General features: G+C 35.7%; 1 protein-coding gene across 1 annotated transcript in view; it reads left to right on the forward strand.

Annotated features, from left to right (window-relative positions):
• LOC113493103 (transcription factor SOX-21-like) overlaps nt 1–13297 on the forward strand; it is a 39573-nt gene that overhangs the window by 1018 nt on the left and 25258 nt on the right. The window contains exon 2 of the mRNA XM_026870923.1: nt 9016–9272. Coding sequence (XP_026726724.1) covers nt 9016–9272 — 257 coding nt within the window. The remainder of the gene's footprint in view (nt 1–9015; nt 9273–13297) is intronic.

Genomic DNA, 13297 nt, shown 5'->3' on the forward strand with positions numbered 1-13297 from the left:
AAAAATATCTGTATATCTAATTCATTTAATAAAAAGTAAGTAACGTAATCGTTCCTATTGTGAACTCATATTTCCTTTAGAAGGCCAACATAATAATATGCGAATGTATTGGTTTTACAAAGAAAAAACTACATCAAAATCCGTTTCTAATCAAATTAAACTTCACAATGATTAAAAAAAAACACGTACTAAAGATATCAAAGCGGGTTTCTCTTCCACAACAGACGATTGTATTAAAAGATTCTTTTGACCATTCTGAAATCTGGGCAAACCAAAGTTCATAAGTAGGTAAGTTATAAGTTTAACAGATTTCAGAACGGTTTTTGGCTTCACCGGGCTCTGTCCAGTAGGTACCTACGTAGTTACATACTCCTTGTAAGCAGGTACAACATCAACCTCCCTATTTACTTCTGGTCCAATAAGACCTGAGATCTGATGAAGTAGAATATATTTTTTCTTACTTCGTTTATTCTGTTTCTTTGCGTTGCGGGTTCCAAGGCTGTTAAACGTTTCCCCTGGGAGTCCTGGGACACACCGAGTTGAAATGTTCGGTGGTATTCGTTGGTTTCATTGTAGACCTTAGCTTATAGGAGTTGATTTGACGACGGGCATGTGTGGCAGGCTAGTAGGAATAAAAAACGATCTTGAGCAGCCGTCGGAGGCGGTATTGTTCACCGAAAACTTCTTGTTTTGAATAATCAAGGACTTAAGATTTGAAAAGATCTGACATAACTAATTACTAGACTAATTAGGTAGTAGACCTAAGTAGGTACACTAGTTACCTTTTTATTGGCGTGGTACCTAGGTATATGAAAGTAGACCTCTGCATGACTAATTACGTACCTACCTAGGTGTCCATAGAAACACTTAATTGACAGGTATTTACCTAAATCCCAGTTTATTTTTTGATTGTAAGTCAAGTGCTAATGCAACAGACAAAGATTTTAAGTTTTTTAAACGGGTAATAAGCATATCTGACAATCGTGAGTGTCAGCAAGTGCCGCATAAGTGCTATTTTCTTATTAGTACCAGTTATTACCTTGATTTAATCTATTAGCATGTAACTACATACTTACAAGAGTAACAAGACAACATTATAGATAGTACGTTGTCAAAATCAACATTGACCGATGATTATGAAACAGATTGATAGATGGCGTTGGCCACGTTAAAACAAAATGGAGGAAAAATTCCAAAAAAATTGTATCGCTGTTCTTGGATAAGTAGTTTGAATTATAAATGTTGAGTTTAAGAACAGCTATATAACAAATTTTTGATGTCGCTTTTCAATAATATTGCAATGCAATTTAATACTTCAAACTATTACAAAGCAATAAACATTTAAGTACCCATACTGTGGTTATGTACCTTAAAGACAATAATAATATGCACCTTACTTCTAATAAGGTACCTAGTTTAAGTAATTTAGTACCTAGGATAGGTTAATACTTACCTCGTTATAGCTAGGTATGCGGATACTATACAATAAGTATTAAGAATTTATCATCTGAAATTATACCTTCAATATATAAGTATCTACGAGACAATAATTTTATCCGTTAGTGCTGTTAACCATTACTTATTAATAATTACATTAAATATTTTTGCGTTTTCGTAAACGTTTAGTTTACACTATGCGGTTGTCGAAAGCTGATAGAAACCGACATAGAGCAGAATCGCTCAACCAGTACTGCAACAAACTTATTTAAGATACTAGCTTTTCGCCCGCGTCGAGGTCGGTTATATCGCGTTTCCAAGAGTACTCTTCAAAAGTCCGGGATTAAAACTATTCTATGTTCTTTCTCAAGGTCAACTCGATCTCTGTACCAAATTTCATTAAAATCAGTTCAGTGGTTTAGACGTGAAAGCATAACACACAGACAGAGTTACTTTCGCATATTTATAATATTAGTCGGGATTAGTAGGGACGATGATAGGCCTCTACATTATTGACGTTTTTTAAGAAACACTTCGTTGCGCAGTATAGTTCTATTCCTTTCCAAAACTGAAATAGCCCTGCTTTTGAAGCTAGTGGCTGACGTTCAAATATAAAATTTTTCTAAAAGAAACTGTTATGGATAGCAGAAAGGTGGACAATTCGTGTAAAAAGCTAGGTGAGGATCCAACGAAATTCAGTGTTTATCAATCTAGGAACTAGCACCCTGGGAAAATAAGTTGTACATACCGTAAATAATAGCAAGTCATCTGGAAGTCTAGAAATATCTCGCCTATTACTACAAAAGTTGAAGATCACAAAAAAGAATCTAAAATCAAGTTCTTAATCAACTAAACGGAACGTTTCATTTTAATTAACGCAACTAGGTATAAAACAATAGAAGTTAAAAAAATGGCCAAGTATGAAATCAGTATTCTTGTGGGTTCTATTATTCCTATCAAGATATTCTCAAGTCCACACACTCATACTTTTCGGACTATTCATTTAAGAGTAGATAGTAGTACCTACCGTTAAAATAACAATCTATTTTTACCAGAAGACAAGATCTAGATGGAGCTTCATTCATTCATTATAAACATTTTAGGCTGGCTTAGATCATCATCGTCGTCCTACCCTTTTCAGAACAATATCTTTGTCATAACGCCTTTACCTAATTATGTTCACATGTCGTAAGGCCAATCAGTAATGTAATTTTAAGTCTCTGACGACTTATGACCATCACCACTAGCCACCACACCACTTGTAATAAGACAGTTGACTTAAAGCGATCCTTAAATTCTTAAATCGGTCACAATATCCCTAAGCCCTTTTTATCCCTCAACAAAGTTCAAACTCCTTCAAAAACTCATAAATAAAATTCCTCGACTGACCCCCGACAAATCGGCAATGTTTTATAAAACCAATTAGGGCCTGAACTGATGGCCTAATGAATCCACAATCGCCTCACCTTTACGACTGGGGTCATAAAGACCCCGTATTTACACATTTACAATGGTGATTAGCCTTTGTGATGGACCGACAATTTTTATTCTGTTATGAGTTATTCAGCTTAATATGTACCTAAATATAACTATGTAGAGTATTAAGCGGTGTTTTTTAATTAAGGCATTAATTGCAGGCTGGATTCACCTTCTTTTTGTTATGAAAAATCATTTTCTAGATGATAAATTTCGGTGTTAAAAATCTCGAAGATATGTTTTTTTTCTGCTTATTCTGAGGTCAATGATCCTAATGCGCGCTGTGCCTAGGTTTTAATACAATAGATACATCGTATTGTTTTTATTAATAATAATGCGGACGACATCACATACATTGTTCTGAACCCAAAGTAAGTTGCTAATGCACTTGTGTTATGGAATTCAGATACAACGAAGGTACCACAAACACCCAGACCCGAGACAATGTAGAAATAAGAATTTTTACATTGACCCGACCGGGAATCGAACCCGGGACCTCAGAGCTAGCGACACCTTGAAACTGGTCCGTACGCCACTCGACCACGGAGGATAGTCTAATAAAAAACTCTTCTCTCTACACGGCTAAATCGTTGGTTAAATACTTGGTACACCCATTTAACCTTACCCGATACAAATGTCTAAGCTTGAAGTGAAAAAATACTTTTAAACGAATAGCCAAGTGGTATAAGGTCTGCACGCCAAACCCACTGTGCACGACGTTCCAGTTCAATCCTCGCATAGGACAAGCATTTTTGATCCACGAATGCTTGTTCAGAGTCTAGGTGTCTGGTGTCTTCTGTATGCGACAAAAGGATTAAATAACTCAGTGTGGATGTTGTTTCAAATAAAATGGAATGCGCCTTTCAGCATACCATCAAATACCATCTAAGTGACAAGACTAAGTGAAAACATAATTGCGCATGTCTTCTGTTTACACATGACATGTAAGTTGCTCGGTAACATTTTAACGTGGCTTGTGTTCTTGCCGCCGCTTCGCAAACAGTAGATCATGGCTGCGTTTGCGCATCGTGTTAGTGAGTCCCAACGAGCGCCGATTTCACTTACGTACTTACTGACAGACGTGTGTTTTAGACAAAAGATTGACGGCTTTTTTCTTTTTAGTATTTTGATGGTTGTTTCTGCGATTTTTATTGTGAATTCATTATTAGTAAAGAAGGTATTCATTTAGTTAATAGAAAATCTCCCCTATACATTTTCGAGAAAGTTAGATATCTACTTAAACTAACAAATAGGGCTTGAAATAATGTTCGTAGCAGGTAGTTGATGCTATTTCAATAAAATGAAAAAATCCAGACAAATCCTAAGTTGTAGACATGTCAACAGTATGCCTCTAGCTGCATTCCAAAGTTATTGGTCCTACGAAAAACGAAACAAATGTTAATGTTTATTATAAGAATACGCCTAAACAATATAATTGATCATCATTTTGTCATTCTGACACGTCCCTGTAGGTACAGCAATAAATTACATAAGCTCAAAAACATCAGGTAAATAGTTCAAAACAAGAATGAGTCACATACAAACAATGACTAAAAAACCAAAGGAAACCGCGCCTCACAAAGAAAAAAAAATGCAAACGCCTTTTTCGAACGTCCAAGCGAAAACTCAAAGTTTCGACGTCGAAACGATAATTGTTAAGACAAATTGACATGTTTGTATCGGCGATGTCTTACCGACTCTAAGTAGTTTACAGTACGCCGTGTACGCTAGGTACATAACGTACAGCAAGTACATGGTGTACAGTAGGTATGGTTTAATGGGATTGTTGTTTGATGGACAGATCATGTTACTGTGATCAGTTTGATTTTCAGTTAGATTGTGAAAAGATGCCTTTGGTTTAGTATATTGATATAAATTACTTATTATTATGTTGACATAGATTTACCGTAAAACAATACTAATCCCTGAATTAAAAGTAAGAAAATAAAATTACATTTCCTTAATTTACCGACCCATCTTCAAGCTTAATTTTGTTCTAATGTCGTAATTAGAACTATGTAGTAAATTTTGTACACGAGTATCAGAAAAAAATACAAAAAAGTCACCGGCCACCAACAGCTTACACAATAACAAAAACCATTTTAAAACTAAGAAAACAAACCAGTAGCCTCGTTAATTGCTGTTAAAACCTAATAATGCCCCGGGCATCCGAGTAAGATCAACAGTGGGCTGGTAGCACGGCTTGGTGACAAATATTGACACATTCCACGGATAAACACGAGCTTTTTGAACCAAATATGTCCTTCTGAGAACTACATTTGTGTTTTGTCTATAGATATGATCTAAATAGTTTTTGCTTTAGTAAGATATGATAATATAAGAATCGAATTTTGTTGATTAAATCTTATGCGATTTTCTTGGGATATGTACGTCTAGACGCAAAAAGGAACCCCTATTAGACTTACTTTGTCTTCCGTCTCTCTGGTGTTTTCTCTAAAAAGATTTTCTAAAATATGGATTTTGATAGTAAGTAACTATCGTGAGAATGATTCATTATTAAATGATGTTACGGTTTACTCACGCGTATTTATCAAGGTAGCCCAACTAGTTTGGGTCTAGGTTGGGTCCGAAACTAGTAAAACCGTTACATCATTTAATAAAATATGGATTGACCATTTTCCCCTTTTTTCACAGGCAAGATAATGTGTGTAAAAAAAACTTTAGTCATCTATCAGTCAAATCTTCAAAATCGGTCTATCCGTTTTAAATATTACCGAAAACAATCAGACAGTCAAAAGACACACGTAACCTAAACAGACAGATTACTAAAACCATTGGATGGTCTAAAGCCACTATAAAGGCCATGGTCAAACTCCACATGTAATTCCAAACTCAAAATAACCCTTTGTCACTCACACATGCCCAAATGTGACTAATACATGCACACATGAAAGAGTCACGTCGCTGTTTTCCTGTGTTATGTGATCACAGTGTAGTGTAGTGAAAAGCGAATCGATAATTGGCAAAGACCTACCCTATACAGTATACTTTGTAATGTTAGTTTGAATGAAGGATGATTTAGAATTAGATCTTAGTTTTACATACTATGGTCTCCTGGCCTCTCACTATTTCTTAAAGTTAGGCATAAGTGGAAGAAAGACCACATTACAAAGCGCATAGCTTCGCTCTCTTTCACGAAATCACAATCTTGGCTCTTGGCTTGGCAAGTCGTAAGAGAGGCCGTTAAAGGTTTCCTTTTTAGAAGCTTTTGACTGTTTCAATTAAATATAACTGGCTTAATCACTACGTCTTCTCATCCTTATTCTGAAATCCAGGGACGTCTTCTTGAGATGTAATTTTTTGTGCCTGATAAGAAAATCATGGTTAAAGGCACAGATTAAGCAAACTAATACAGTATTATCTACCGAAACGAATGTAAGTGATCTAGTTAATTATAAATTAGCAAAGTCAATATGTCAAGTGATCCACTTTACCCCGCCACGCGTTAAGAGGGTAAAGACAATTAGAACGAATGAGTCCTAGCGGTGTAAACTGTAGTAGGGTGACCATTATTTGTGATGGATTCTAAATAAATAAAAAATACTTAGCACTTGTTTCACAATCACTGATTATCCGCTATCTGGCACATAAATTGAAAAATTTTACATTCTTTGTATGAAAAAATCTGTCAAGTAATTTAACGGGAACTTACTTGGCGGTGCTGAAACAGGCCATTAATATAATAAAAGCATATGCATATTAGGAATATCACTGAAGGAAACCTGGATTTCGAAATGGAGTCCAGTAGAATACTTAACTACTAAATCATCAAGCAAATTGATCAGTAGTTCTTCTTAGTTCAAGAAAATTTGCCCAGCCATGGGACATTATTACATCTAACCTGTACTTTCCCAGTGGGCAAAGCATCATCTCATGCACTCTCTCCTATTCATCTAATATTATAAATGCGAAAGTAACTCTGTCTGTCTGTTACGCTTTCACGACTAAACTGATGTTAATGAAATTTGGTACAGAGATAGAGGTGACCTTGAGAAAGAACAGGATAGTTTTTATCCCGGACTTTTGAAGAGTTCTCTTGAAAACGCGATATAACCGACCTCGACGCGGGCGAAGCTGCGGCCGAAAAGCTAGTTACTTGTAAAAGACAAAGCTAATTAATAAATGTATCGTCACGTTCAATGGATAGTATGTCCCTATTAACATTGTTTTATGATGGTCACGTGCCCATGAATATAATTGATACATTGTATTTTGATAAGTGTAACTTTGTTTTGCAATCACTCTTCATAAATTAATGTTGCCGTTAACCAATCAGAATAAATACTAAAAATCCGCGAGACGAACCCGCTACAAATCTCCGTACACAAAGACTTAAGGTAAAGAAATTGATTAGATGACAAATTAACTTATCGGCCGCTAACAAATGAACTATGACTTGAACAATCATGCTTAACCTCGACGTCTGTATTACTAGAAATACACCATCTCCGAAAATTTCGCCTGTCTAGCTATTTCGGGTTGTGAGACGACTAAACAACCGGTCACGTTGCCAGGTGATGGATGGATATTGGAGCCCCAGAAATAGGGTTCCGATTTAACCTTTTGGCTATGGAATGCTAGAAGTTCAGCTTTTAAGTGTTTTGTTAATCATTAATTATAATTACGGTCAGTGGTAAGGTATACTTTCTTGTTTGTAACAACAAATAATAGTTTATTACAACAAATATACAATACATGCGTATTTAAAGTTTTCTAAAATGCCAATTTCAATCTAAAATCTGTAGACCTTATAATGAAATTGAATCTTTAAAGCTCTGTAGCAATCAAGTAGGTTGTTCGCAACGCTTTTTCAAGAAAAAATCTGAAGTTTACCAATGTATTAGTTAGTAAAAACCTAGTTTTATTAAATTATCATTTATTTAGTGCAAGTGAAAACGTGTTTTGATAATAAATGCAAAATTTTGCGGTTTCCGTTTATTTCTATACCGGGGATTAGTTTGTTTGGCTAACAGTTTTGTGGTCATTGGTTAATTTAAACTTAATCACTTTATCGCTGCGGTCAATTGCGAGAGGAATTTATTAAAGATTTAACCAAATAATAATTTAATTAATGAACGCTTTGGAGTCTTGCTTAAATTCAGGAAGCATAAACAGAAAAAGGAAGTTATTGTACAAGGTACTAACAATAGGCGGAATTATCGCTTTGTCTTGATTATAATGTTTTAAGTTCATTTTAATATGGCCTTTTGGTAATTGAAAAATTCAATGTTATATACCAATCTGCGTTATGGACACTGTTTTTTTACAGGAAGCTTAAACAATTTAAGCTCCCTTAAAAACAGAAGGTATGTTTGGTGCATACTAATACTAATAACAACCATTTTCGATTCTCCTACAAAATTATTTATTAACACAACTATTAAATGGAACTGCCATGCTTCTTATGTTAAGCCAAACAAAACTCTAAATACATATATCAATATTACAATAGAACACCTCAGTTAACGATCTTCTATCTTCAATTCTTCAATCAGACTGCGCATTTCACTTACTCCATCTTACTTAGTTCGGTACTCGTACCTCCGTCTCAAGGGGAGAGCCAATCAGGAGCCAGCCCTTTAAAACCATCCCCGCGTCATAAGCCATTATAACACCCTCCATATTAATATTTTCCACATTTTTGGGCACGATAATTGTTTGGCATATTAAAAGTTACAATCTGCACGTGGTCCGTGTTAGGGTCGTGTACCTACACACTAATACTTGTCGTTTATTAATTTTTTAGGGGTGTCACTTTAAATTTTTTGGGTTTTAATTATAATCGTGATATTGTAGAGCAGTTGACTACGGAGTATCGTATAGTTTACTGTTTTATTACAAAACAGCTATGATTTTTTTAATAAAAAACGGCTCCTGCTTTAAGGAATTCAACATGCAACATGCATAAATACACCCAGACTCAGGACATTCATTCGTGAATTATACAAATGCTTGTCCTAAGCGGGGATCGAACCTGCGAGAAGCGTCGCTCTCAACTTCTCTGTTATCCGTGCAGTGAACATGCGATAAATATTCTAATTTGAAGTTAGCACATATTGAAATAAGGTTTACTTTCCACAGTGCCGCTGGTGCGATGTGCGACCGCACCGGCTTCGGGTCGACCATGGGCCACTTCCCCATGGGTCCCATGTCGGCGATGGGCGCCATCGGCTCCATGGGCTCCATCTCCGCCATGAACGGGCCCCAACAGAAGAAGGCCCAAGAAGAACACATCAAAAGACCTATGAACGCCTTTATGGTGTGGTCAAGGCTTCAAAGACGGAAGATTGCACAGGATAACCCTAAGATGCACAACTCTGAGATCTCGAAGAGATTAGGTAAGCTTGTGACTGGAATTAATTCCTTGCAAGACATGTCACATTCGTTTTAGACGCAACTGCCAACTATTTTTACTGGCTTAAGCTTGAGACATAATACTGATGTCTTTAACAGTTCCAATTTTCACCATTACTTTGATAAACGGAGAAATATTTTTTTATTTAAGGAATTCTACGTAACCATTAAATCATAAAAACTTTCTCGTAAAATGAGAGCTAGCCCAGTTCACCTATTACACAAATCAAACAAAACCGTACCACATTAACTACGGTTTACCGTTTCTAAATTAACGCTGTGAAGAACAAAACAGCTTTGTTTGATAACCATTACAATATATGATTACGATCCTCAAGACGCCATTGTTTCGCACAATCTATTGAATTCGGCACAACTAAATTACTGTTATGGTAAGCGGTGTCTCCCACTCTACGATTTCAAAGGGCTCAATTTGATTGCAAATTGATCATTCGTGGATCTCGTCTGGATTATGATTTATTGAATCAATTTTAGTATATGGAAACCTATTTACCGTCGGATTAGCCGGCTCTGTTAGAAATTCAAAAGGAGTATTATTTTCCATTGTAAATTGTATGGCTCAGTTTTGCCTCCCAACAATATAATAAGTTTAAAAACGCTTCTAACGAATCGCAATCCTAGGAACTCGGCGAGCTTTATAAACATCCAGACCACGTTTCAATACCTAATTAGCATGTTCAACGCGTCAAAATAAATAATACTGAGTTTCAAAAACAGATTTAAAACAAGTTAAACCCGTAATCCAGTCGCATCCCGTCGCCTTACACCAAAAAGCTATATAACACAAATTAAAATAAAACCTCTCCAAAGACGAAATAAAAAAGGAGCCTGCAATCAGCCAACAGAAGCTACACAGCGGGGGTATTCTCAAAAATAATCAACAGCTCAAATGTAAGCACAGTTTCGTATTCGAAATTTAAAAACGCCCAGAAATAGGGATGGGAGGACACGAGCGGAAGAGTATGGAAATACGAGCAAAACCGGCCACGGCCATTCTGGCGGTGACGGCGAGAGGAAACGACATTTTCTATTTTTTCCCCCTCTCGGCTTTTTTCAACTCGGCCCGTGCGATGCGGTGTGTTCTCGGTTTTAGACACCTATTTGTTAATATTGAAGATGGGGATTTTTTACGCGAGTGTTTGGTTTTCAAATGGGATGTATTTTTCTATGAAATAATGATTAGGTTTTTATTTGTTGTTTATTTTGAGACGTTTCCTGGATTTGTCAGCTTGTTTTGCTCGTTAACTTCTTACCAGATTTTTAAACTTCATTTGCCAAATGCAGTGTGTCAAGCAATCAGCGTGTTGATTATTTATGAATTCACATAAACGTGATTGTAATGATATTATAACTAGGTACTATTATAATTAATGCAACTAACATGAGCACACTTTTAACGCGACAAAACACTTAAATAACACTTTCTGCAAACTCAACTCTACAGACACCGTTCAAAATTCTAACGTACCAACGCCATCTATTGTAGCAAGACAACAACGTTCGATATTAGTTTTTCCTTTTGCAAGTGAAGCGAGGGGCGACAAGGCTTACGTAAAACTGGTATTGTCCCGTTCAAATACAGGGCATACATTATTCATACTGCTACGTTTCTTCTATTTGTGTTGTTTGTGCGGCCTATTATAATCGGGGAAGGTATTAAGGGTGTTTTCTTCCTGTATTTAGTACATACGTAGGTTGTATAGCGATAAAATATACTTTGGTATCTTTTTTAAAGTATATCGAAGTACAGGGGTTATTTTTAGATTTGTCTTTTTTATCATCTTGCGATTGATATAACTAGAACGTTAAAAGTACCTATTTATTAATTTTACAATTCAGATAAAAAAAAAAATTTTTTGTATGACAAAAAGAGTTTGAAGTCTGTATTTACGAGTAAATATACTCTGCCATGTTTTGTAGATTAAAATGAGTCCAAATTACCACATTTAAAACCGAGAGCTCAAGTTACACTCAACTTAGGAACGAAAACTCACAGAAGCTTAAACAAAGACCATTGTATGCCACCATCACGATTAAACGTCAATAATTACAATCATTATCAACCCCCTAAACAAATCAGTAAAAACACCAGAGATCGTATTCCCCAAACATGTGTACATCTGTGCAACCAGTGCAACCTGTACAACCAGCCGCCATTGTTTAACGATAGCAAATAAATGTGCGTTTTGTGAACCAAATCAATCGTTATGTCGATGACTACAAAGGTAGGAGCACAATGCCGGGAAACTTTGAATGTGATTCACTGATGGATTGGATGGCGGACTTGTTGGCTGTATGTCTATAAGTGTGATTATGAGTGGAAAACAATATTTTGGCTAAAAAAATATACATATTTAGGTTTTTGAGGCGGTCTGATGTTTTAATTTTTTATCCATTTTGGTTTTTCTTTCTTGTTGGCCGTCTAGTTCAAAGCGATCTGGCTCTTTCTTACGAAACTACTGCTAAGGATTTGATATATTTTATGACTTAATTTTATTAAAATTAAATTTGAAAAATATTTTTTTTGTTATGTCCACAATGAACGTAAAAATAATAAAGAATAAAAGAAATAAAGGGTAGCCAGTTTCTTAATCAATAATTACCAACTTCAACGATCGATAAACCCATCATATTTACAGAATAAACTATTTCACTTTATTTCTATCTCACCGGAAAATGTAATCAGCAATACTTGGAAAGGTGATTTATAAGTGTCAATGAACGCATCGCTGTTTGATACCCAAAATGCTTAGTTAATACCGTTGATAACAATTCTTAGAATTTACGTTATCTATAAACTAAAAAATAATTATAATGAAACAAATCCAATTTTATACGTAGGATTTATTTTGCTATCATTTCCAATATGGTTGCTAAGATACCAGATTAAAGTTATGAAGGAGTTTCCATATTTTGTAATAAAAAAATCAATCGTTTTTGTCAGTAAGCGTGGTGATCAATGCTCATACATTCTCATTAGTGTCAGTGCAAGTACCCAACACAAGGACATAGAGGCTGGTAAAAAAAACAACTTTTAATTAAGTGCAAATAAATAGTGATATGCTATCGATCAACCATCCTACACCCCCGTGTGTCACATATGTTTGTTTTCATCAGTGTCTGATGCATACCCTTAATAGTTTACACGTAGGGGCGTTGCAACCCAGTTAATATTAATTAAGGTGGGGAGTGGGCCATTGTGGAATGTGTAATGGGGGCCCAACTATCGTCGTGTCGTGCTAGAACTTGATCACAATGTAATGCATATTAATTGTTAGGATTGTGAGTAATTCTGCTGAGTTTGTAATTCAAGTTGAAGTTTGAGATGTAAAGAGATTACTGTCTACTGTTAGGTTACTAAAGTAAAGAACAACTGCTTGGATAGTTGAGTGTTAAAGATCACCACGCCAAACCCACTGCGCAACCCGTGTCGCGGGTTTGATGCCGTGATTTGAATCTGGGTGACTTTGTTCGTGTGACTTGAACGTCTGCGAAGCCGAGCGACACAAAGATTAAATTCCATAAAAAGAAAAGAAACAGATTATGTAATTTGCAGAAAGCTTTTAAAAATTGTTGAAGGTTTAATTTTTTTTATAGCTACGCTAGATATGTCTGTTTTGAAACAAGGATAAGCTGTCTCAACGTAAAACAGGAACATAAAAAAAAACGTTGACAATAACCCTTTTAACGCCCCAACTGCCATACAATTAAAATGTGTCATCATTAACACCGAACGTCGATTCGATACCGACTAATAACAACCCTAAATTAAAAACATGTGAAATACAGCCTGTTATCAAAAACGGTTGAATACAGAACGACAGATGTCCATTGTATTACATAACAACAACACATAGGGAATACCTAATTTACAACGATTTTCCTCGCTCCAGCTATCGTAGGCGTATCGATGTTTTTTCGGTAGTTTTTGCCCAACACTTTTTTGTTTTCTATCATTTTTTGTTCGGTGCAAGTAATTACCGACGTA

Source organism: Trichoplusia ni, chromosome 4 (assembly GCF_003590095.1).
Source record: "Trichoplusia ni isolate ovarian cell line Hi5 chromosome 4, tn1, whole genome shotgun sequence".
Classification (NCBI taxonomy): Eukaryota; Metazoa; Arthropoda; class Insecta; order Lepidoptera; family Noctuidae; genus Trichoplusia; species Trichoplusia ni.